Source organism: Psilocybe cubensis, chromosome 12 (genome assembly GCF_017499595.1).
Source record: "Psilocybe cubensis strain MGC-MH-2018 chromosome 12, whole genome shotgun sequence".
Classification (NCBI taxonomy): domain Eukaryota; kingdom Fungi; phylum Basidiomycota; class Agaricomycetes; order Agaricales; family Agrocybaceae; genus Psilocybe; species Psilocybe cubensis.
The window spans coordinates 574,533-598,646 of record NC_063010.1 but is presented as its reverse complement, the minus strand read 5'-3'; the positions used below and the strand labels follow the sequence as shown (position 1 = coordinate 598,646).

The 24,114-nt window shown below is 45.1% G+C and overlaps 8 protein-coding genes and 1 non-coding gene across 9 annotated transcripts; 6 read left to right on the top strand and 3 right to left on the bottom strand.

The window, feature by feature from the left end:
- Positions 1 to 276: 276 nt before the first annotated feature.
- Positions 277 to 2,066, bottom strand: JR316_0012189 (uncharacterized protein; the record flags this gene model as incomplete). The annotated part of the gene is made up of 6 exons (XM_047897819.1): positions 277 to 558; positions 617 to 657; positions 740 to 881; positions 936 to 967; positions 1,025 to 1,261; positions 1,655 to 2,066. The coding sequence occupies 6 exons, from the start codon at positions 2,064 to 2,066 to the stop codon at positions 277 to 279; spliced, it is 1,146 nt and encodes a 381-aa protein (XP_047742708.1).
- A 219-nt stretch (positions 2,067 to 2,285) lies between these two features.
- Positions 2,286 to 2,393, top strand: JR316_0012188. The gene has a single exon. It is a non-coding gene; the product is annotated as a tRNA-Glu (tRNA).
- Positions 2,394 to 2,741: 348 nt separating this feature from the next.
- JR316_0012187 (Alpha-1,2 mannosyltransferase KTR1) lies at positions 2,742 to 4,541 on the bottom strand (the record flags this gene model as incomplete). Its single annotated transcript, XM_047897818.1, has 10 exons — positions 2,742 to 2,794; positions 2,866 to 3,037; positions 3,095 to 3,195; positions 3,258 to 3,350; positions 3,401 to 3,463; positions 3,522 to 3,595; positions 3,772 to 3,824; positions 3,884 to 4,064; positions 4,113 to 4,444; positions 4,497 to 4,541. The coding sequence occupies 10 exons, from the start codon at positions 4,539 to 4,541 to the stop codon at positions 2,742 to 2,744; spliced, it is 1,167 nt and encodes a 388-aa protein (XP_047742707.1).
- Positions 4,542 to 5,291: 750 nt separating this feature from the next.
- JR316_0012186 (Ubiquitin carboxyl-terminal hydrolase isozyme L3) lies at positions 5,292 to 6,074 on the top strand (the record flags this gene model as incomplete). The annotated part of the gene is made up of 1 exon (XM_047897817.1): positions 5,292 to 6,074. One exon carries the CDS (start codon positions 5,292 to 5,294, stop codon positions 6,072 to 6,074), a length of 783 nt encoding a protein of 260 aa, XP_047742706.1.
- An 885-nt stretch (positions 6,075 to 6,959) lies between these two features.
- Positions 6,960 to 7,615, top strand: JR316_0012185 (uncharacterized protein; the record flags this gene model as incomplete). The annotated part of the gene is made up of 4 exons (XM_047897816.1): positions 6,960 to 7,053; positions 7,127 to 7,164; positions 7,218 to 7,384; positions 7,453 to 7,615. The coding sequence occupies 4 exons, from the start codon at positions 6,960 to 6,962 to the stop codon at positions 7,613 to 7,615; spliced, it is 462 nt and encodes a 153-aa protein (XP_047742705.1).
- A 1,179-nt stretch (positions 7,616 to 8,794) lies between these two features.
- Positions 8,795 to 10,764, top strand: JR316_0012184 (Protein F37C4.5; the record flags this gene model as incomplete). Its single annotated transcript, XM_047897815.1, has 6 exons — positions 8,795 to 8,988; positions 9,043 to 9,464; positions 9,527 to 9,639; positions 9,707 to 10,072; positions 10,122 to 10,252; positions 10,311 to 10,764. 6 exons carry the CDS (start codon positions 8,795 to 8,797, stop codon positions 10,762 to 10,764), a joined length of 1,680 nt encoding a protein of 559 aa, XP_047742704.1.
- A 121-nt stretch (positions 10,765 to 10,885) lies between these two features.
- On the bottom strand, positions 10,886 to 17,948 carry JR316_0012183 (ABC transporter 7; the record flags this gene model as incomplete). The annotated part of the gene is made up of 39 exons (XM_047897814.1): positions 10,886 to 11,030; positions 11,090 to 11,130; positions 11,186 to 11,252; positions 11,304 to 11,348; positions 11,399 to 11,409; positions 11,473 to 11,730; positions 11,789 to 11,862; positions 11,924 to 12,080; positions 12,134 to 12,190; positions 12,245 to 12,376; positions 12,439 to 12,471; positions 12,523 to 12,677; positions 12,733 to 12,763; positions 12,823 to 12,944; positions 13,007 to 13,043; positions 13,097 to 13,104; positions 13,187 to 13,330; positions 13,387 to 13,637; positions 13,691 to 14,213; positions 14,275 to 14,340; positions 14,395 to 14,425; positions 14,479 to 14,547; positions 14,612 to 14,667; positions 14,727 to 14,757; positions 14,820 to 14,959; positions 15,034 to 15,286; positions 15,356 to 15,417; positions 15,474 to 15,480; positions 15,545 to 15,638; positions 15,699 to 15,718; positions 15,787 to 15,876; positions 15,937 to 15,963; positions 16,016 to 16,071; positions 16,136 to 16,213; positions 16,268 to 16,318; positions 16,377 to 16,634; positions 16,688 to 17,113; positions 17,177 to 17,645; positions 17,709 to 17,948. The coding sequence occupies 39 exons, from the start codon at positions 17,946 to 17,948 to the stop codon at positions 10,886 to 10,888; spliced, it is 4,815 nt and encodes a 1,604-aa protein (XP_047742703.1).
- Positions 17,949 to 18,647: 699 nt separating this feature from the next.
- On the top strand, positions 18,648 to 22,486 carry JR316_0012182 (Mismatch repair endonuclease PMS2; the record flags this gene model as incomplete). The annotated part of the gene is made up of 12 exons (XM_047897813.1): positions 18,648 to 18,786; positions 18,841 to 18,927; positions 18,978 to 19,189; positions 19,239 to 19,420; positions 19,471 to 19,623; positions 19,676 to 19,808; positions 19,860 to 19,944; positions 20,002 to 20,081; positions 20,134 to 21,851; positions 21,910 to 22,085; positions 22,152 to 22,297; positions 22,349 to 22,486. 12 exons carry the CDS (start codon positions 18,648 to 18,650, stop codon positions 22,484 to 22,486), a joined length of 3,249 nt encoding a protein of 1,082 aa, XP_047742702.1.
- Positions 22,487 to 22,614: 128 nt separating this feature from the next.
- JR316_0012181 (Formamidase) lies at positions 22,615 to 23,929 on the top strand (the record flags this gene model as incomplete). The annotated part of the gene is made up of 6 exons (XM_047897812.1): positions 22,615 to 22,670; positions 22,732 to 23,245; positions 23,302 to 23,329; positions 23,462 to 23,733; positions 23,796 to 23,816; positions 23,873 to 23,929. 6 exons carry the CDS (start codon positions 22,615 to 22,617, stop codon positions 23,927 to 23,929), a joined length of 948 nt encoding a protein of 315 aa, XP_047742701.1.
- Between the last annotated feature and the right edge of the window lie 185 nt (positions 23,930 to 24,114).

The following is a 24,114-nucleotide window of genomic DNA, read 5'->3' as shown; positions in this document are numbered from 1 at the left end:
GATTGGCGGATAGATACACATTTGGAAATATGTTGAATAGCTCTCGATAGATATTAGTTGAATGAATGTTTGATTGAATGGAGATTGTCTGCTAACATGAAATATAAGCGCCCATTAAGCGCCACAGATATCATGCACCCGAGGAATTTAGCAACATCATTATCATCCAGATTTGATCGGACATGCACTTCAATTAAAGTATAGGTGAAGCAAAATTTTCGATTCTTATATTTTAATTAACCGTCAGTTCAGTCTAATACTGCAAACACACCAGGATTATTGGCCCCCTCCCAACCTCTTCACCTTGGTGACACTAGTGGTAACCGTCGTCGTCGTCGTCGTGATGGTCATCTCACCATTCCCTCCAAATTTCAACCCTTCCACATCTACAACAGTGTCAGCCGTTGAGAATACAGATGGTTTGGCCGTTGTTGGAGCACGTGTTGTAAATTCGAGAATCTTGTTGCTGATTTCAGGCTCTGGCCATTCAAGTTTTATTTCCTCTACCAATCTCCAAAGTCGGGTAGGCGCTGAAGGAGAGGAGGCTCTTAGCGTCACCTACAAATTTTGTACCGTTGTGAATATTCAGTCTTCTAGAGGTTGCCAGCATCTTTACCTCATTCGTGTTTGAACCTAAATCAAAGACAAAGTCGCTCCCTGGCCATCGAATTCTAGAGAAGCAACAAGATTAAGAAAAGTTGATTAAGGTTTTAAGACATAACTTGCCTCCAGAGTTCACCATCCGCTTCCAACTCCCAGCTTACTGGGAATTTGGATGCTGTCAACGAGACCCCGTCAACAGTGCCGATTTTTAATGTGATACATGTCCCGTTGAAAACACTTTTGATAGAGTACCCCGGCCCCAATCGTTCAAACTCCCACTAAAGGTGACTTTGTTAACTAAGTTCATCATCATTTAAAAGTTATAATATCACCTTCTGGTTCTCCCCTCCGTGTTTCTCCCATCCTGTAAGCGGTTTTACATATATAATTGTGAATGATGATCTTAAGTGTAACCTCATACCTAGGATGGTGACACCGTCGTAGCCCGACAGATCGATGACCTTATCATGACTTTGAGCATGCTCGATGCGATATATCCCTGGCTTCAATTGACCGTCTGCAGCTTTGCTGACTGGGTGATCGCGATTGTTTGCCATTAGGTAAGGTGCAATGGGTGGAGATGCGCCTCTGGTTGGGGTGGAGGAGACTTTGTTGCTCACCCTTTCCCAAGAATCTTCGGTATCAGAGTATGGATATCCTGAATACGAGGATTGTGACATACTATAGCGCAAAAGATGGTCGGGCAGTGTTGTGATACCACTGAAGGTGATAGTCGAATCTCAGGAGATGGTCATGATGCCAGGCGCGGAGCCGGTGATAGAATCATACCGCTCTAAAAATGGGACCAAATCGCGGTGGATTTCCAAGACAAAAATGAAAATGGCCTTGACGCCGCATTTCCGAGTCATAAAATACAACACAGAACGAATATACAGTCTGTGTACTTAAACAAATAGCTGGCATATAATGATAATTCAAACACGCCGTGCGTGAATCCTACATCTAGATCAAAGCGTTTGCTATCTCCCAGTGCGTGTAAATTGAAAAAATGAATTCACCATTCACATAATTCGCCCAATCGCCTTCGAACCTTCGAATCCAATTTGAAGGACGGGCTCCTTCCAGCTGCCGTCCCAAGGGCCTCTCAATGGGTTCATCCCACCGTACCTTAGCTGCCTTCCGCTTTTCTTTGGAAACTCATAGGGTGACGTCTCGCTCTGCGGATCCGTGTCCAGGCAATGGTACGCTTCCGAATCCGTTCCAAATGCGCTATAATCTCCAGATGTGGCGAGCGGTCTGAAGTGCTCGCTGTGAGGCTTTGCAATTTCTCGCTGATCCTCTTTAAGCATTCCCGTGGTATGCAGATTGTGCGAGCTTCGCTGGGGCGTATACAAGACGGGGTTTTGCTTGGTGGTAGAAAAAGATTGAACGCGGTATGTAGTGACGGAGGGCCTCCGGATGGCAGGTTCAACTCTGCGAAGCATAGCAGTACGGGCGCTCATGGTTGTGATTTGAGAGAAGGGGACATTAAATTCCGCATCTTGCAAGCAATTCGACCCCGTTCAATTGTGTTCCAAATATCCATCCGATTTAATTTTCTTTGACGTCAGTAGTGGGTTGCAGGTCGGAGAGTGCCATAGGAGTAAGCTAGGGATTGTTTCGGTTTTGCCTCCGGAAATAGATTGCGGAACGCAAAGGGAGAGAATCGCCCACAGAACGAGTCGTGTATGGTGTAACGGCTAACATTACCGCCTTTCATGGTTCCTGACGATCCGTTCCGATGGATATCTAGAACGCGGTAGCTCGGGGTTCGATTCCCCGTACGCGAAGTTTTTGCCTCAATCAATTTCAGTTGGTATTTGGTCGTTGTTATCGTCGCTGATGTTCTGCATGTCTTGAATAGAATATTTTTCACTCCAGATCATCCGTCAGACCAACGAAGGCAAATTATACGGTCATGCTTGTACACGTACATCGATACACAAAGCACATAAAGCAAGCAAGTAAATACGTAGATTATAAATAATATTGCTACAAAAACCTACTCTCGAAATCATGGCTGGCACATGAGCTGGATGGTATAATGTTTGCCCATTCTACAGTCCCGCGTCATTCCTAAATGCTCTCCACGGATATAAACGGTGCATTGCACGCCATTTTCCAAATCTATTACCCCTCTACGATTCAATAAATCGATCCCACTTGCTCATGCACGAGTATCCATCATAGTCTAGCGCAAGCAGACAAAAAGCAGACATGAGATTGAGGCACATTGCATGAAAAAGCGCAATAACAACGCACCGAAGCTCTTCAAAGGGTCACATGAGCATCTCCCTTTCTGCCAGGCGCCTTTGCCTTTAGGGCAATGGGTGTATGGGTTGTGCTCGTACCCGATATCATCGAAGAAGTGGATCTGGTCGCGCGAGGCGAAGAGCGCGGCGGCGATGGAGTGTACAGGTGCGTCGCCCCAGCGCTGCATGTAATGTGTCAGATGTGGGTTCGTAAACAGAAAGCAGGGTCGAAAACGTACCTCGTAGTAGAACCCGCCCTGTTTGTCGAGGTACTCGAAGAAGGCGGTGTACGCAGGCCCTCGCCAGAATTCCATGTCGGCGATTTCAAAGTTACTCCAGACTACGGGTATTAAGGCGTGGTGAGGTGCTTGAGATGTAATATAAGTAAAGGAAAATACACACAATGGCAGAGATTGTAGCTGGCGCCGTTGTCTGTCGACATGAAGCCGAGTGAGTTATCTTTGGCCACATATTCTGGGTGGAGTTTCACAAAGTCTACAAAATAATATTACTCATATGTTCTGGGTAGCAAAAGGAGGACATACCCATGACATGGCCCCAAAGTGTGGGGATTGTGGCTTGGTATTCATACATCGTGATCGTGAAAGCTGAGCAAGAAGCGATAAATTGAACAAAAGAACTCGAAAGTATCACAGAAGCACGTACAATAAACTTTCTTTTGCTTTTCCATGAAGACGAAAGGATCGTAGAGAATGTCGCAGTGGAAGTGAACATCGGGTCTATCAAGCAGAAAAGCCAGATTGTCAGATTATGTCCAGCCCAGGTTTTGGCGTGTAAGAAAAAAGAGAAAAGGAGGCGTGAGGACCGTAAAATTAAACGATGTCATAGGTGCAAAAATAGATCAATGGCCATCACACGGGCAAAACAAGACCGTGGCATGAAAGGATGGACTCACTCAATACGCCAGTACCAGCGGTACTTGAGCATCAAAGGGTGTTTGAAAAAGAACTAATCAATCGTTCCATCAATGAACAAATCATAGGTACAGCTTCGCATATAGGACGTACTCCAGAATTAAACCGACACATGTTTCGGTATGATACACTGCCTCCGTAGATGATGTTCTGTTCTACCATCTTGTCACGGCTGGCTTTCGCTTTCTCTTCGTCGATGGAGTCGGGCTGATACCAATGCTCCTTGGGAATGACACCGAACTCGACTTTGGAAGATGTGAGCACGGAAATACGACTACAAATGTGATGAGCAATGGAATGTAAAGAAAAATAAAGCACGCACCTCTTGAATTCTGCTGTGAACGGCTCCTCGTTCAAAAACACGTAAGGGTATCGATAGCGCCTGTTGAATCTGTCCTCGATCTCCCTAATACTGCGTACTGCCCCGTTCAGGTCGTTGTTCCGTGCAAGAATAACAAACGTGGCGTTCGCATGGTAGTCAATGGCGAGGGTTTCGTTAGTATGGCCGCCGTACGGCTCTGAAGGAATGTTTTCAAGTGTGTCCGAGGCAGGCGTCGAGCTCGAGCCTGGAATAAGTTTATTTTTCAGGTTAGATAGTGAGGTGGCACGGCCATAGGATTCGTGAGTGAAGCTGAAGATATAGTGGATGGATATCTGCGCCGCCAATTAGCATTCAAGTTGCATTGAAGACAAGCTTGGAACTCACAATGAAGAAAAAAACGGCAATTAAATATCGTGCGGTGGTATTCATCTTCCGTCCCTCTCGCGTCTGGCGCTGTAGGTCGTCAACGAAAGAATGTCCTAGTAGTACTTGTCAGTTGGATGGTGGTTGTAGAAGAAAAGATGTCGCTTCACGAACGGGATCAAAAGGGGGAATTTTTTAGTGCCGGTATGGAAATTCCTGGTGAAATATAGTAGAAGGTATCTCCAATTATTGGCTTCTATACCAAAAGTATGGTCTGGTCCAAGATGAACGACATTCCTTGGGCAAAACAATAAAACGTACCTGATAATTAGTACAACGATTCGAGCAGGCGAAACACAAAGTAGGCTCCAAGAAGCGGTCTGAATCAAACTGAAAGGTGTTCTAGGTTAGATTTCTGAGTTAAAATCGACACGCTCTCACCTAAGCACTCTGCAACCGACGACGACGACGGTGGAGAGAAGAAAAGGGATGCTCCTCGGTGTTCGGCATCAACGCCATGACCATCATGATGGACTTTCGGCAATATTCGGCAGACATGTCGTCTTGGAAACTCCGATTGCTTTGTCAGACAGCGACGTCATGTGCCCCTATTTCTGTGCTGCGCACATTGACCCACCATGAATGCCATATACAAAAGCACTACCTACCTTCACTTCTATTGATATATAGATCTATCCAAAGCGTGAATACCTTTCAAAATTTGAGGCAGCACTTGTCGGTCCTAAACCAACTGATCTTGAAGGATCGATTTGCAATCAATTTCTAATCTTAAACGTCTTAGCGCTCAAACCGATCATGAAAACCTTTACAATTTTGGGTATGTGCAATACCAGATTTCCAGACTACGAGTTTAATCAAAAAATATTAGAGAATAACCCTGAGGCTGTCAATCCTCTTGCGTACGACCTAGGTCTTTCGAAGGAACTCGCATTCCACGACGTCTATTCGATTTCTGACCCAGAACTGTTGTCACTCATTCCTCGACCAGCGCTTGCGTTGCTTGTTATAATACCTTTAACTCCAACCTGGAAGGAAACTAGGGAGAGAGAAGATGGGGCCAAGGGTGAATATACCGGTTCAGGAGAATCCGAGCCTGTCATCTGGTTCAAACAAACTATCCACAACGCGTGTGGATCCTATGGACTCATTCACTGTGTTCTCAACAGCCCGGAGGCAAGAAAAAAGATTATCCCAGGAAGCGAGTTTGAAAGGATATTGCACAAAGCGATACCCCTCAAAATGAAGGAACGTGCTGCTGTGCTCGAAGAATCTGACGTTCTTGAGGCTGCTCATGAAGCCGCCGCTAAACTGGGCGACACCATCCCTCCTGCGGATGCAGAAGAGGCGCACCGTCAGGGACATCATTTCGTTGCCTTTGTAAAAGCTAAAGACGGACATCTTTGGGAACTGGAAGGAGTAAGGAAAGGTCCTTTGGATAGGGGTGCCCTAGCTAATGACGAGGATGTCCTGAGTGAGGCCGCCCTAAACAAAGGACTGGGAAGGTTGATGGAGATCGAAAGGGAGAAAGGAGGCGACTTGAGGTTCTCTTGCTTAGCTTTGGCCCCGAGCATTGCGTAGTCGAAAGACGAATTAATTAATCGCTCGAAGATCCTGATCCCCAAGTTCATTTCTTCCCTTTGCTGCCCAATGGCCCTTTGCACACTGCTAAAGTCGTGCACTCTCTCACCATCTTTAGTCCTTATGTCTCGTTAATTATGCATTACTCCGCGTCGAAGCTCGAGAGAATGTCGTGTGTCAAGAAAGTCTGTGAAATGATCAAGCGGCGATTGCGTCTTTCTCCGCGATCCTTGTGTGTCAGTTGCCTTCGAGCAGATTTTTGTCCAACCTGCCGGGATGCAATCTAATCTTGATGAAGTTATGCGTGGGTTTATTCGTGACTTGAAAGATCTTCGATAGACACATGTGATGAGATCCGTCCTTAAGACTAACCTGCTAACCTTTTTGTCAAGGTTAGGATTGCCCATAATCAACTTTTACTTCCTGGAAAAAGTCGAATATACTCTGGTTATCGTGTACATCATAGCGTTGTCATGATTAGAAGAACTTGGCTACTCACACTTGTGACACCAATCCTTGGAGATTACTCGCTTTCCATTTGCTTGGCCGAGTGCCGTTCGCAATTTCATGTCTTCTTCTGCCAATTCCGTGAGACCTTTATCCATGTCTGACGGAGCGGGAGTGTTGACGGGGGAATATTATGACCTCGTGTTCGTTGGATTCGATAAAATAGGGTACTCTTGAAAGGTCCCTTTGATGATTCCTGAGGTTAATCGAACACTCGAGATCGATAATCAACCAGCCAAGTGTCCAAACTCTTGGTTTGATTAGATGGAGTTCTAAGCACAATGGAAGGTCGTCGAAAGGAGTCGAAGGATGATGGACGACGTATAAAAGCGCAGAGCACATGTAAGCTACCTCCCCAGTCCACTCCAACAACCCAAGATGTCCGTAAACGTTGAATCCGAGGCGCGTTACGTTATTGTAAACAAGAAAGCAGGGACTGTCATCGACCTCTCGGGTACCGACAACCATAGTAGTACGTACCTCTTTATCTAAGTTCAGGTCGCACGCAAGAATTAACGACTAATTCATACCTTGGCTACATGCAGTCATTGGCTGGGAGCGTCACGACGGAACAAACCAACAGGTATGACCACCTACTTTTATTTTATGGGATTGTAATTGATTCGTCGTGTCCAGTGGGAGACCATCGAGGTTGACGGGCGCTGGCACATCAAGAACGTCGGCAACGGCCTATATTTGAGCCTCGGAGGTGCTGGTCCCAACGACGACGTGCGCCTCGTTGGTTCCGAAGACCACTACTCCTGGGAACTCGTCAGGGATGATGAAGATGAGAATGGTATCCGGTAGGTGAAAATTATGAACTGTACCTGAGAGATATTGACTTTACATCCTTTTCCTTTTACGTGTGCAGTATCAAGGTTCCCGACTCCTGGCACAACGTTGACCTGACGAACCATGGTGATCCCACACCCGGTACTCCCATTGCTATCTGGGGTCGCTGGCAGGGCCAGAACCAGGTCTGGTACTTCGAAAGAAGTAAGTTTGACAAGAAATTGGATTTGATCACTTACTGAAATTTGGATAGTTTGAGTGTTGCGTGTTGAATACAAGTTAAAGTGTTGACCCAAGAATTGCTGTATCGAATAGATGTATTCCGTGAATCATGAAATATTAAACATGGATTCTCCATACACAAGCGTGTAGAGAAATGTCAATGTCTGTGGTATAATTCCAGTATGTTGCTAAATAGCCACATAGCGTAGCCGTAGAGTGTGTCGATTTGAACGACTCAGACGACGGGAGGGTGTGAAAAACAAAACCAATGAAACCTAGGCGAATTATTGAGGAGCCTTGAAGGTATATCTGATAACCTGAGATGTATGGCAGACACAAGGTCCGTGTTGCAGGCGCCTAGGATTGGTTAAACTTTGTGCCACACTTTCCATCGCCGAATCGTGAGTCTTGAACGAGTCTAAAGATGTTGAAGCGGACATTGATTCAGTTTAGGGGCGGTCATATTATGTCGCACTGAGTTTTAAAAAGTATAATTACCCTTTCTTCCCAACATGCATGTTGAATGCCGGAGACCTCTCTATAAAGTTTGTCGCTATGCTACTTCGAACTAAGCACACAAAAATATTCTGACCAAGATCGTTTCGCCCGTTCGCATGCGTCAACGTTGGATTTAAGCTGGATTAGCGAAAATTTCAGCAATACAGTTCTGCAAATGTAATTTATAGTGTTGCCGCTACCAAGCAAAATCCATACCATATGGCTTGATTTAAAACATAACGGTCAGAAGTTAAAGAACTTTGCATTTTAGGCGACTCATATGTGGAATCCCCATGATTTCTTTGCTTCAAGGCAGGACTGTTGTTAGGTGTGTCATATCTTTGAAAGTATAATGGTACTGGAAAACTTAGCGTATTCTACAGATGTCGGATGTTGTACGTTATTTCTGGGATTCCTTTTATAAGATAACGAGAAACGACGTAGACGCGCTCGGTGGGTCGCGTCTTTGCACGGTTCATGTGATCTTCTGGAAGACGCACGTGACTCAAAGGCAACCGTGTCGCCACCCCTGACACGCGCCATAATATACGAGTCACTCTAGGCCCATCAGCTTCACACTCAGCTTCGCACAGTCGGAGCCGAGTATGTAATCCATTCTATAAAACATCCCCCATCTGATGAAACTTCCTCCAACATCTTTTCCTCATACCGCCACCACCTTCAACATTGCCCCGTCCCCAATGTCCACAGCCACAGACTTCTCCGTCGTAAACTATATTTCGCTCAGCTCAATCACTGATAGCAAGATTACCAACATCAACCTTTATACCTCTCGTGCACAAATCACTCGATCATACAAGGTTTCTGTTGCGGCTGGCCAAACAAAATTGACATTGCTACATTTACCCAATGTTGTCGACCACGAGTCACTGAGGTTGGTTTAAGGACATCAAAGCATAATATATCTCATATCGGAGTTTATCTACAGAGTAGAGGGTCGAGGCTCTGCTATCATTCAAGGAGTAACCTCCTTCAAGGCCGAGATGAAAGACCCCGACACATCGTCTCCCTTACTCGAAGAGTTGAATGTAAAAAAGGAACGGGCAAAAAACGCATTAGAGCGCTGTAACAGGGCTCTGCAAGCCATTAATAAGTACATGGGAAACATCTCAATTGAGCATCTCGATATTTCCAAACTTGGCGAGGCTATGGAAATCTACGACACTACTGAAGAGAAATGGGACGACAAGATCATTCAACTCAAGCGTGAATTCGAGACTCTGGAGACACAGATCACGGAAGAGTCAGACCGACTAGAAAAAAGCGGAGAAAATAAGAAACTGCGTACGAAGGTTGTTATGGGCCTCGTTGCAAACCATCCTGCTGACCTGGAGATTATAGTTATTTATGGTAAGTCTTCCTATTTTGTTCTCGCCGCACAGGGATATCGAACTGTAGACTGTTGTGTATAGCTGTATCTCATTCTAGATGGGAAGCTGGATACGATATTCGAGTCGACATGCAGACGACGGGCGCTCCTGTTCATGTTCTGTACAAGGCTGCCATAAACCAGTCAACCGGAGAGGTACGTTTGTTCCGTAGTGCAGTTGTTTGAGTAATGGATTAAAACAGCCATTGACACGATATCTCAGGCATGGGAAGATGCTCCGATCACTTTAGAGACTGCATCCCCGACATTTGGCCTTGAACTTCCTCAACTTGCGCTCTGGAATATCAGCTATCAAGAACGGGCCATTTATAGTGGAAGAGGTCTAGGTCGAGGAGGTGCAAAAAGACACCGGAAGATTATCCGTTCGGAGGATGATGAGGACTTTGACCCAGATGAGGTGTCAGAGGTAACCTCGCGAGGAAACGTCAACGCCACATTCCGCGTTCCAGGTCTAACCACCATCCCAAGTGACGAAGAAGACCACAATGTAACCATTGCAGTCCTCCAACTAAACGCCAAAATTTCATGGGTATGCATCCCTCAACGCGACACTCAGGTGCACCTAGAGGTATGCGCCATCCGTGATTCACATCATGCAGCCGACTCAACATTCGCAGGCACTCATAACAAACTCGTCTGAATATACCTTTTTAAGCGGGCCCAGCAATGTTTATGTCGATCAAAGTTTTATCTCCCGTTCTGAAATCCCAGGGGTCAGTCCTGGAGAGGTCTTTACCTGTCCTCTAGGGTAAGAGTATTTTATTTAACTCATTGTCCTTCAACGACTTAATACCTTGTGACTACAGCGTTGACCCATCAATTCGGGTAACATACCATCCCCAAGAGAAGGTCGCTTCTCAAACTGGATTTTACAACAAATCCCTCAAATATGCGTATTCACAACGTATTTCTGTGCATAACTCTAAATCTGTCCCTATTGACGGGGTAAAGATCATAGACAGGATTCCCGTCTCACAGGATGCCGACCTCATCGTTAATCTCATCAACCCAGGGCTTACACCTCCCTCCCTTTCTCCTGCTAGCTCTGCCACCAAAGCGAAGACCATAGTGACGGTGTCTCCTGACATCATTGCTCAATGGTGTGGTGTCGAAAATCCAGGATCCGATGTGTCCGCTCTGGGAAAGGATGGAAAACTTAATTGGGTTTGCGGTGTGCCAGCATACGGCAGAATCAATCTTCTCCTTCAATGGGAGGTTATCGACGCTCAGAAAAAGCAAATTTATGATTACGGGCTGTAATGCTCTGCTATCAAGCCGCCCATTAAGGTTCTACTGTAAACGAGTGCAACATTATATTATTATAATATTGATAAAAATAGTGGTGTAAAAAACAGGACTGGAAGTATTTGGATGATTAGTATTATAACGTTTCAATTGGAGTTTGTTCTCTCTTTTCTGTGCGTTTGACGCCAGCCAAAAGCTTCAGGACCTCAAACTCTTCCGGACCTGTAGATTTGCACAGATGATAGAAAATGGATCGCGAGTTCTGTAGGAGTGAGGCGGGGCTACGAAGGGAAGGAAGATCAGGAGAAGGGCGATAATCTACTATACTGATTTACGGTACCTGTCATACTCGATCACTCTACCTTCATCGAGTACCATTACCTGGTAAATGGATGAGTATATCAGAATTTTACGATAATGAAATTTGTATACATACCCTGTCATAGTCTATTACTGTCCGAATACGATGGGCAATTGTTATAATTGTCGTTTCTGCGAACTCTCTTAATAAAAATTCAGCGAAGGTCAGGCCAAAAATAAGGCAGTGTGCTTACTCGCTTATCACTTTTGCGATGTGCTCGTCAGTTGCATAATCGACACTATTTTTCGGTGTAAATTTTGGAACAGAAAGGTTATGTATTATGTTTACCTTGCAGTGGCCTGATGGACAAAAAGTATCATTAAGCCACCATTATTTAAGCAGAAAGAAGGTGCTCTACGTACTTCATCCATAACAAGTATCTTCGCCCTTTTCAACAACGCTCGAGCCATGCAAATGAGTTGCTTTTCTCTGTTGAAAGGTGGCTTAAGTGTGACAGGATACATTACAGGCAATGGAGGTAATACACACCCCATAGAGAAATTATCCCCTGATTCCGAAACGTTGGCGTCCAGATTGGTGAATTTGTTAGACGGATTATGTCCTGACTCGAGTACATTGCTCGATGAAGGAATGAGGTGTACTCTGCGAAGGGCGTCATACTGGTAGGTACAGATTTAGTTCCCCGTGCCGAGAAGCACGAATTTAAAGTAACGTTACAATTTCTGCATCTGTGTGTAACCCAAAGATATCTAGCGTCGAGCGTAGAGTTCCGCTAAGTATAGTAGAGTCTTCTATAAGACAATGAAAGTACATTAATGAAATTCCCAGGGAAAGGAAGGTGGTATATCATACGTGGGATGATGTTTAACGCGCTTCTTAGGTCAGTGAGACCTATCTTCGATATATCGAGGTCGTCAATGAATATATGGCCAGCGGACACTTCAATAAATCTGAATAAAGACAGAGCTAATGTGCTCTTTCCAGATCCAGTACGACCGAGGACGCCAATCTGAAATGCAATTTAGGCCTATAAATCAATAAAATTCAGACCAAAAATCAGACCTTCTCCCCAGCGTTTATTGTAAACGATATTTGACTCAGTGCGTCCTTCAAATGTGGCTATGATAGTTTAGTAAGTCATATGGTGCTGTATGTATCAGTTATAATACTTACAGCATAACGAACAGAAAGATCTTGGCATTTTACTTCTCCTTTCGATGGCCAATTTTTTGGTATGATAGCGTCAGTAAATTCTGGTGCTTCCGATTCTACTTTAACATATTCGTCAATGCGTTCAACAGCGATCTTGACAAATTGACATTAGTGATGTAGCAAGACAGATAACCTCAAAGTGTTTAATGGTTTACCATAGATTGCTCTAGCTGTACAAAGAAGCGCACCTGGTGAAATATATGAGTACTACCGCACATAAAGTAACAGCGCGACCTTACTGCGTAAAGAATGTCTTCGCTTATCGTGGAAGCAAAGGTAAGGATGAAACCTGCTAGCGAAGCACTAACTGACGGAGTCACCAAACAAATCAAAGCGGATATTGAAACAATCGTGCTTGATATCAGGCTGAAGCGCGTAGATACCCAACGATTGGCTGTGAAGATTCCTCTATATCAAGAATGCGGCACAAGAACTTTGAAGATACTTACCATTCCATATCCAATAAAAGGGAGTAGTATTCTGTTCGCGCAGAAAAGTAAGAGATAAATCGACTTGTTACTGAAGCGTTTGAAACATACCATATCAAGGCAACGTAACATGTTTCTCATCGACACAGAGCTAGCCCCGAAAGCTCTTATGACAGTAACTCCAGATATGGTTTCTCCGTAGAGAGAATATAGTGGCGATCGGGAAGTAGACTCTGATTAATAATGTAAAGAAATGTCTCAGCAAGAAACATCATTGTCATCAATAGCGACGCACCTAATCTCCTCAATTCGCGACAAGCCTGACCATAAAGCTATTTTGCCACAAATCAGTGAATGTGACCTTGAGTGCAATAACTGAGCATACCTTGGATGCTATGGCAAATATATGTGGTGTGCGTTGTTTGGATGGACATGACATTAGAACACCACCAGATTCTCAAAGATTAATACGTACCTTTCAGGTACACAACTCCCAAAACGACCATTGCGAGTAAAAAGGGCCATCCCACTACGGCCACAATGGTGATAAGGGATGTTACAGTTGCCATCGACAACGTCAAAGCTTGACCAAGGTCATTTGAAAGATGACTGTCAACAACTGGAGGCCGTCGATATTATTAGACACCGTAAAGGGGTAAATAAGGTATGTCGTACCCTCGAAATCCCTCCCAAACCGATTAAGTAGTCGGCCTCGGGAGACTGTGTCATGGAACCTAATTTTCGCAAACAGTACGGCCTCCAGAAGCTGCGAGTAAAGAATCCTCGATGCCTTCAATGAACCATAGTAGAGGGCAAACCACCTCAAGCCGCCCATTACGATGCCGGTCGTAGCGATAGCTGCATAGACAGTGATGTAGTAGATAGGGTCATGGCCCTGGTCTAACGACTGTCCACTCGCCCATCGTCTATGAATAAAGTATTAAGGGGCGAAAGAAAGAAAGGCAATTGAAGGTCTTACCTCAGCCAGCTGTTCTCGAATACCGGGGATATTGCCGCGGCGACCATGATAAATGAGAACAGAGACCAATACCAAAGTGACCCACAGGCGCAAAAATACGTATACCAAACATGGTTCTTGACAGATCCTACGGCACGTAGTTCCTCCTCCACAAATCTCCTTGGAGAACCTTTTTGAACCTGTTCCTCCGTGCAGATAGTTGTGGAATTGCAAGTTTCCGAAGTAGATAGCGTTGACGCTACAATGTCAGTCTTAGGTTCGAAGGATAGAATAGATTCATGGTCTGTATCCGTATCCGAAAGGTTTGAAGGCGCAGACATAACAAGACTATTTCCAAAGTCAGAGGTAAGGAATGATTCAGGGGTTCCTTGAAATCCGACTGCTCCATTCTCAAGAGCAACAACATAGTCGGCCTGGGGTGCACAGAGGTGAACATGATGTGAAACCAAGATTACAGTACGACCCTTCATTAATTCGCCTTTGAAACATTCTTGGTAAATGTGGTCTGCTGTGTGAGCATCGACTAGGGACACGGGTTTTCAATGAGAATAATTCGTCTTTTCGACAAAATGAACTGTCCTCACCAGCTGAAAGGACGTCGTCTAAAAATAGATTCGAGGCACGAGAATAGACGGCTCTTGCCAAGGAAACTTTAACGCGAGCGATGAGATAGGAGAGATTGTTCAATCTAAAGGGGATCTTACCTCTCGCTTTCTGTCCACCGGAAAGGTTCACCTGGAATAAATAATTAAGCGGAACCCTGCAAATAAATATGTATTTGAACGTACCCCACTCTCACCAATTTCGGACAAGTCCCCATCTTCAAGGATCTTCAAGTCATTGATTAACGCACAAGCCTAGTAGCCAGAAAACATAAAGATGAGCTTCTAAGCCTTCGGCAAGAATTCATAATCTACTTACAGCTAGAGTCTTTTGATAACGAGAATGTTTGTATGGCAGATTAAAGAGGATGTTATCTGAAATGTAATTATGGTCAAGCTTCAGAAGCATACATTATTGGAAGATGGATATGTACCTCTGATAGAAGCATTTCTGAGCCATGCAATCTTCGAGCCATTGAGGGATCTTGGTGAGTATACATTGCATATATGCCAAAAGAGGCGCTTACCTGTGGCACATAGGCGCAAACTCCCTCCACTATCCAATCCTCATCGCGCACGGGTCGACTACAAACAGAAGCTTGAAAGTCGGCAGGAGTTCGTGGACAACGGATATTTCCGTCCAGAACCTCCGCTTCGCCGAGTAAAGCTATTCGATTTGAAACATTAGTTTTACGAATTAACGAGTGGGTATATCACTTGTTGGACCCAAAATTATATTACCTAGTAAGAGGAGGGTTTTGCCTGAGCCAACTTTGCCGCAGACCAATGTCAGCTTTCCAGCTGGAAACGCCACATTAATTTTAGAGAGCGAAAAAAGCGGAGATGTTGAAGGCGCAAGCTTCGGCCATGTAACAGTACAATTTTCGAAAGCGATGGATGTAGTTGCGGATGCATGGACACTGAGATATGCAGGTACGACATCTCGCTCTGAAGACTGAAGGTACGTAGCAATCCTACGCAGGGAAACCAAGCTCTAAAAGACACCACAGGGGTTTGCAGTCAGTCCGTGAATTGAATAACGAACATTTGTCAGAGAAATTACCTGCATTAATTTAGCAAAGGTTTCCGGCAAACTATTCAATGCGAACTTCAGGGTAGAGAACACTAGAATTGAATTTAACACAAGGATTTGTGGACTGTGATGATCTCATTCGGCGTACCAATAATCTGACATCACATTTACAACCAAGTCAGCAACATGCGAAAAACACGCAGATAAATGAGCTCATACCGATGGAAATGCGATAGAGGGGGTCAATTGCTGCTTTTGGATAACCGTGAAGTGGTAAAACGTCACCAAAATGACGAGGATTGGTGAAGCGCTCCTGTTGTGGAGTTAGGCACACATCGGTAATTTGGATCACACTCAATGGAGTTATCCTCACCAAAGTACGGTCCAGAGGACCTGTTTGAAAGACCGCAAGTATAAGAATGCCGGATTATATGGGGGGGCGGGGGGGTGTGAGAGCTCACCTCAACAATAAAAGCCCTTTTTTGGTATTTTAATTCCTTTTCACGGATGTCCAGCACTCTTCTACTGAAGTTGCGTTCCCAGGCCATAAACTAGATGTATACGTCCATGTCATTAGCTAATTTAATGGATTAGTGAATAACACCACAAACTTTGATCATACGAATGCCTCCAAGAATCTATGGTACTAACGATTATCTTTTGAAGGGATCCATAAAGAGACTGCCATACCTCGTTCATTACGCCGACCCTTTCGTCTCTGGTTTTCATTAGGTTTTCTTGTGTAGCTATTGACAGCGATTTAACATTAGTATATGCCTTGTGTTAAAACTTCACCGCTGCGACACTTACAAATGAGCGTTCTGCCTGTGAGTTGGTTTATTGGAATGATGAACAAGAGTGTACTAAGTCCTATGGCGCTCGACATCCCTGCAACATCAGTAAGCACCAACAGAAGGGTTGTGTTGGAAAGGCTCCTCTTACCAAGAAGGTTATAGAGGATCCCAAGTCCTACGAAAATTTCTATAGGTGAATCTACATGCATGTTAGCCTACAATTGAAAAGCCAAAAAAAAAAGAAATGAGATACCCACCAACAAGTGTGAAGATGTGCCATGAAAAGTCGCATACTCGATCCACATCCGCGGTCATCAAATTCATTACTTGTGTCTTGCTTGAGAACTCATCACCGGTCGCTCCTTTCGGCACCTGATGTTCCTCCGAAGAATCGGTAGTTGACGCTGATGTTGTGTCCTTGCGAACGAGCGTCTTGGCGTAAAGCATGCTATTTAGCTGCAGACGGATACGGATTTCTAAGTCGTTCATCGAGACTTTCCACAACTGTTGTGAAACTGAAACGAACAGTTAGTAGTAAGTTTGTTGCAAAATCTTAGCATATACTCACTTAAAACGGTGGTCACACTCGCTATGGTCAATCCAACGACCAAAACCCAACCCTTTTGCATATCCCTATCCGCGAACGGAGTCTCCAGGTATTTGACAAACATCTGCAAAAACCAGGCTGGGCCATAAGTCGTGACCGCGGTCAGTACAGCCAGTGTGAACTGTAACATAAACGAGGCGGCGTTGAGGGACACTATCCGACGCCCTAACGCGTAACTTGGAGAGCAAGCGACTGAGGATAAGTGAGACGTGATATTGACAGATACGTCTGGGGGCGTCAATCGTTGTGCCCGAACAAAATTTTGGGGTGCTCGCATGCTAGCAGGTAGGACGGGGAGTTCGCTAATATCAATGTTGCGCATAAGCTTCCCTAATTGGAGTACGGAGTGGGTATATGAAAAAACGAGCGTGCCCCAGAATGAACAAGCTGAATATGTAGCGCACGTCAGCAGAGACACGGTAATAGACTAACAACAATGTGGATGCTTACATTCTGATTGACATACGTTGACCTTCTCATCCGCGACGGAACTGTCCCGTGAGTTCTGATCCAAGGGATAGACTTGTTCATGGGGGTAGTAAAGTCCAGGACCCCTCGGCATTAAAAATGATACACCAGTCAATACCACGTACATCATGGCAATAATCCACTGCACTCCATGAGTTTCATTAATTGCAACAGGCCTTCTCCTAAGGATAAAGGACACAAAATCCAAGACGGTTGTTGTTAATGCAAGTACAGTTATGTGCGAGTGTAACGTGGCGTGGTTGCGTCGAGATTTATGAGGTATAAGCCATGCACATTGCAGACCAAGGAGGTACAGAGGGAAAATTGCATGGGGTAGAACTCGGCCTAGATCAACCCGCCCATGGTTTTTCAATGACCAGATGACTGTGGTTGCCTCTAGGGAACAAATCATGGTTTGGATTATGATCATAAATACTTTCTTGCGAGATACCTAAGAGGAATGCAATTAGTAAAGCTCATTGTGGGCAAGAAAGAACAAGGAGTATACTCATACCATTGACCAAAATGCGTCTTCGTCAACAGGAATGCCATCTTCTGTATCTTCTGGTTGGACGATGCCGGTAAGAAAAGTGTTAGAGTCGTCATTGGTCAAAGTGGAACCGACAACCGAAGATTCCTTTAGTTCAATGAAACCTCTTTTCTCCAGAGTTGACTTCAGAAACAGCGCCAGTATGCTGCCAATGAGCACTGCCCATAGACAAAAACTATGGAAAACCTCGATGTCGTGTTCCATAGTGGGCGAGCAGAAGTTGGGTAGCTGGCGGGTTTCGTAATGAGCGCATTTATAACATCACTGCCAGCCTCCTGGGAGGCTGGGACCCGATCTACAACTTGCTTAATCGCCTCGAGTGACAGATCAACTCTAATATAACTTTAGAGGCTTCTAGCGTCGGAGTCGCATCGATGAAAGGTGATATGGAGGCAAAGGATCAAAAATTAGAATTGCAATACATATTACATTCGCTTGGGAATTGAGAACTCCAAAGAACCACTGGTCACCAGTGTGAGTAGATATCACGTAGATGAGGAAGTCGCAATTGATACATACAGGCTAAGTAGGAGATTCTGGTCTCAAAGGGGTCCGAAGAATCGTAAATGAAAAACTCTTATCTATGTGAAGCTCCGGACGATTGCACGAAGCACTGGGCTCAATGTACTATAAGTAGTAGGATGGAGATGCATGCGAAAAGTTGTTGAAAAAATATGCAGAGTTGAGGCGAACAAGGTTGTCACATCAACACGCACAAACAACTTCAGAGCCACTTCATAATTCATTCTAACCAAAACTTTGTGTAACACAATCATTGACTACTATTCCCCGGACACTTCATTTTACCTTTGGAAATTTCATTCAGCATTTAACATATTTCATGACCTAAGAGAATATCCCTGAATCTTCTTGATATCTTTTCATTTTGCTCTTAATCTCAACATGTCTAACTCTAGTGGCATCAAACCTATTGACAAGACATCGATTCATCGCATTACGTCGGGACAGGTTGTTGTGGATCTTCAAACTGCAGTTAAAGAGTTACTTGAAAACAGTATCGATGCTGGATCCACCAATGTTGGTGAGATATACCATGATTCTATCATGGTCGCTCTGTCTGAACTTCGAGTACCAGAAATTCGGTTTAAAAACTACGGATTGGCTTCAGTGGAGGTGGTAGACAATGGTTCAGGAATAAAGGAAGAGGACCATGACAGTATAGGTACGAAATTTACGCGAAAAACGCGTCGGTTCGTTTATATTTCATTATAGCTCTCAAGCACCACACCTCCAAGCTCGAAACATTCTCCGATCTGACAACCGTCCGTACCTTTGGTTTTCGGGGAGAAGCACTTTCATCGTTATGCGCCCTGAGCGAAGAAATGACAGTCTGTACAGCGACTCCGACGACCGCGCCGCGGGGTGTAACGTTAACAATGGATAATGGCGGCAGAGTGAAAGCAAAGAGCAAGGTTGCGAGAACTGTGAGTATTCATTTTTGCTACTGTGCTTCACCTTACATATGTCAGATAGCAAGGTACAACTATATCTATGACCAATCTATTCAAGCCATTACCTGTTCGAAGGAAAGAATTCGAACGGAATGTTAAGCGAGAGTTTGGGAAAGCTCTGTCGCTCCTGAATGCATATGCACTGGGCCCATGCGCAGAATCTCCTGGCATTCGGCTGACAGTGAGCAATCAACCAGACAAAGGGTATGTTAGCTTTTGATGTATATGCAGGAACACACTGAATCAAACGGAAGATCAAAATCTGTTCAGATCCGTACGCTAGGAGAAGCGTCTCGCCGTGCATCCGTTATTGCACTATGGGGTCCACGAGCATTGGATAATATTGTAGATCTGAATCTTGATTTCGAAGTAGAGCGAGAGAGAGCCAGCGTGAAACGACTTCATAGGTGCGCTATTTTCTCATTCACTTTTTTTTTCAAGGGACTAACACTCGTAAAGTCAGGCATTGGACGCTGAACCCATTCCAGTACGGGTTCAAGGGTTGATTTCCAACTTTGCACTTGGGTGTGGGCGTACAGGGACAGACAGACAATTCTTCTACATAAACGGTCGTCCATGCAACATGAACAAAGTAATGCACTAGCCATTGCCTCTTTTCCTATTGGTTCTAATGAATATCAAGGTTCAAAAGGCATTCAATGAAGTGTACCGATCTTTTAATGCAACTCAGAACCCCTTTATTCTTGCTAACTTTGTTATACCGACTGGTTAGTTTATTCTTTGGTTCTCGTTAAACTCTCTCCTAATTTGATGTCCTAATTCAGATTCGTACGATGTCAACGTCAGCCCAGATAAGCGGACCATCCTTTTACACAGCGAAGGCAACCTAATTACAGCGTTGAAAGTGAGCGAACTGTGCTATCCAATGGCATGAATGCTGATAAACTATCTGGTAGGCTGCGCTGGAAGAATGCTATTCTTCTGGCAGATCGACTTACACAGTTGGCGGAGGCTCCACACAAGGGCCATCGGCAAAGTCGATACAGACCTTACTCGCTCAATCTGCCCGGCAAGGGAAACCAATCCTTGAGAGATCCGAGGGCAAAGACTTGTCTAATGAACGCGATGACTCCCAAAATTCGAGTGGACCAGCTTCTCCAGCTCGAGAAGGCGCCTCACGCACAACCCCTGAAGTCGATAACCTTGTCACAACTCGTTCTCAAAACACACCCGACGACTCCATGGACGTCGACGATGAACCGGTAATCATTGACAGTTCCCAGACGAAATGGGGTCGCCAAATGGGTATTTCAACCACTCGTTCGACTACACTATCCCCACCTCCTGGACCAGATCAAGCAGATTCAGACCCCCTTCACGATAATTTGCCGTTCACTGGTGTAGACCGACCTCTTCCCAGTTCGTCCCCTCCGACTCCACCTTCCAAGGCACAGCACATCACCATCGAAGAGCCGACGATTGATTCGGACGACGGATTTGATTCCGGATCAACACGCGCACGTAAGAAGAGAAAGTCCGACAGAGGGCCAATCACCAGCATTCGGGCTGAGTCAGTGAATGACGAGGAGGAAGACGAGCACCGGACTGAGATCGAGGAAAAACAAAATACTCCAGGCGGTGATGATGATCATCGCGCTGGTTCTTCTACCGCGAACAAAGGGGGCAGGGGCGGCTACAAAGCGGGGTCTAAGAATAGAATCTCTGGGTCTGCGAGAAAGCCGGGTGTGAGCGCTAGTCAGATGTTGCTCAGTCAGCTGGCTGGATTTGCTCGGACAGGAAGCCGAATATCCTCATCGGCGTCTCAAGTCGCTACCGCGCCATCACCTGAAGAAATAGACGAGGAAGCAGAGAGACAGGAGGACGAGGACGAGGTTGAACAAATCGATGAAAATGATGAATCTTCGAAATCAGTGGACGAAATTGACGAGTTAGAGAACGATGACCACAACAGTGAAGAGGGCGTTTCGCATATGGCTATACACATTGGCACCGCCAATCCGGTTTTAAAAGGAAAAGTTTCTTCAAATAGGGTTGCCGCTGATAACCAACTGATCGACCTCACGATCGACGGAGAGGAAGACGAACATGCAGATGAGGATGCCCACGACGATGAGAACTCGATGTCTGTCCTTACTCAAGTTCTTCAAACCACTTCAAGCACGCCATCGAATATTTCGACCAAAGATATGCCGCCACATCCTGAAGTTATCAAAACCGAAAATTACGGGCGCGATATATACATGAAGATTAACGTTGACAAGATCAAACGAGTGTGGTCTCGTAAGCTTGAGCTAGATCAGCCTGAAGAAACACCCTCGAATGACGTTGGAAATGAAGCTGTGCCCACTAGCGTCCCCGCCGATGCCGGAATCACGAATACCGACGACGACGCGAAAGCAGCGGACGCGCTTGCTCGGGTGATCGAGAAGCAGGATTTCGCGACTATGGACATCATCGGCCAGTTTAACCTTGGCTTTATCATCGTTCGAAGACAAAAACAGTCAACCATGAGTGGCGGGTCTCAGCAAACCGCTGATCAGACGGAGACTATGTTGGACGATCTGTTCATTGTTGACCAACATGCTGCCGATGAAAAATTCAATTTTGAAGATCTGCAATCTACGACAAAGATTCAATCACAAAAACTTCTAAGGTTAACTGTATTTCCGTGTGATCACGCATATTCCCAAATTTACTAATTTGTATGACAGGCCAAGGCCGTTGGAGCTCACAGCTTCCGATGAAATACTGGCTTTAGATAACATCGAGGTTCTTCGACAGAATGGTTTCGAGGTCGATGTCGAAGAGGATAACCCCGTGGGCCAAGGCAGTCGTTTGAAGCTTGTTGCTCAACCAGTCAGCAAGAGCACGGTATTTGACATGAAAGGTACACACTGGTCACATATGTCAAATGCCTATATATTTTTTGACAGACTTTTTGTCTTTGAAACAGACTTGGAAGAAGTGATTCATTTGATGCGCGATCGACCCACAGGGCAGATGGTCCGGTGTTCAAAAGCTCGTGCCATGTTTGCTTCGAGAGCTTGTCGAAAGAGTGTTATGGTTGGAATGCCTTTGAACCATCATCAAATGACGAGCGTGAGTTTCTGTCTTATTGGAGGCTCTATTCTTTGTTCTTAATCTTATCAGGTGATACGACATATGGGAACCATGGACCAACCTTGGAACTGTCCTCACGGGCGGCCCACGATGCGCCATCTTTCTGATATCAGGAAATCCGGCTCAAAGTCAAGAGAATGTATCGATTGGTCATCTATCTCTTATTGAAATTCAGAAGATCATCCCATAAGGATACATATACTGCGGGTGGTAATATAAGATATAAAGCATTCTCATTCTCAAACGCCCGTGTTCGGATCGTTTTTCTGTACCCCCAACTTTGAAGTTACTCCGGCATGTCCTCAATCCACAGTGTCAATCGATCTCATACCCATTTGGCCTGGGACAATAGGTCAGCTAATTTGTAACAGAGCTCCAGGCAATGTGACTCTCGTAACCTGACATCGTTGAAGCATCCCTCCAGTAATAAGAATTGAATCCGGAGACACTGTTTCATTTTCGTGTTTAGATGCGTCAAACGGACAGATCACGAAAGAATCGACAGTGGCGACATTATCGTCACTTGTATTCGGACAATTGGATCAAGTCAGTGGACCTGTTTATGTCAACGGTGCCTTGCCAGGAGACACCTTGCAAGTCGATGTCATATCGGTGGAGACAGCCGACTGGGGGTGGACAGGCTTGATTCCAGGGTTTGGCCTGTTGAGTGACGAATTTCCTGAACCTGCATTAAAGATTTGGGCACTGGACAAGGAGGCTGGATTTGCGTGGTTTGATAAAGAGCGTGGGATAAAGATTCCGCTTCGTCCGTTCCCTGGTGAGATGGGTGTCGCACCAGGAAAGAACGGCGCATTTTCAACGATCCCGCCGTACAATACAGGGGGTAACCTTGACACCAGGCAACTTGGTGTCGGCTCCACGTTATACCTGCCAATCGAGGTCGAAGGCGCATTATTCTCTATTGGCGTGAGTACAATTAGTGTGACTAAAGTTTTAATTCACTAAATCGTATATATGTCTAGGATGGGCATGCTGCTCAAGGGGACGGAGGTGGGCTATTCTAAGACGAATACAATTGAAAAAATTTATAACGTTTTCTACCGTCTAATCTTAGAGGTTTGTGGTAAGTTTTTGGTCTTAAAGCTGATTTAACTTTTTCTGAACATATTTAATCTGTTTAAGGGACTGCGATAGAAACTCCTATGGAGGTGACTGTGCGCTTGACTGTGCGCAAAGATCGCCCGTTCACGAAGACGCCTCATTTCCACACCGTTCGGCCAAATGTCAACAATGAGGAACACTATGGCACAACAGGGATAGACTCTGACATTCGGGAAGCGACGCGATCAGCCGTTCGTAATATGATTAACGTTCTTGAGGCAGAGTTTCAGATGGACCGTGTGGCAGCGTACATGTTGTGCAGTGTTGCCGGGGATCTGAGAATGCATGAAGTTGTGAGTTTCCTGGTCTTTCTATCATGAGAAACAGCTGCATTGATGGTCCTCCTTCAATTTAGGTCGACATGCCCAACTATGTAGTGAGTCCTCGTTAGGCCCTTAGGCGTTTAGGTTCTTAATGATTAATCTCTTGTAGATCGGAATGATGCTCCCACAGTCCTTGCTACGCGGACCTACATCCATAAATGCTTGAAGGGCGGATCAGTCGGCCAAGACAACAGTAGTTTGTAAGGTTATTAACCAAACTACGCATTGTAAGCCCCATGAAAGCGAATAAATCAGATTTTCAATATGTGCTCTTTAATTGTTGGTAATAACAGGCAGAGCCCTTACGGAACGCTGCGGTGATTGCCTGTCGAACGAGCCAACAGGATATTG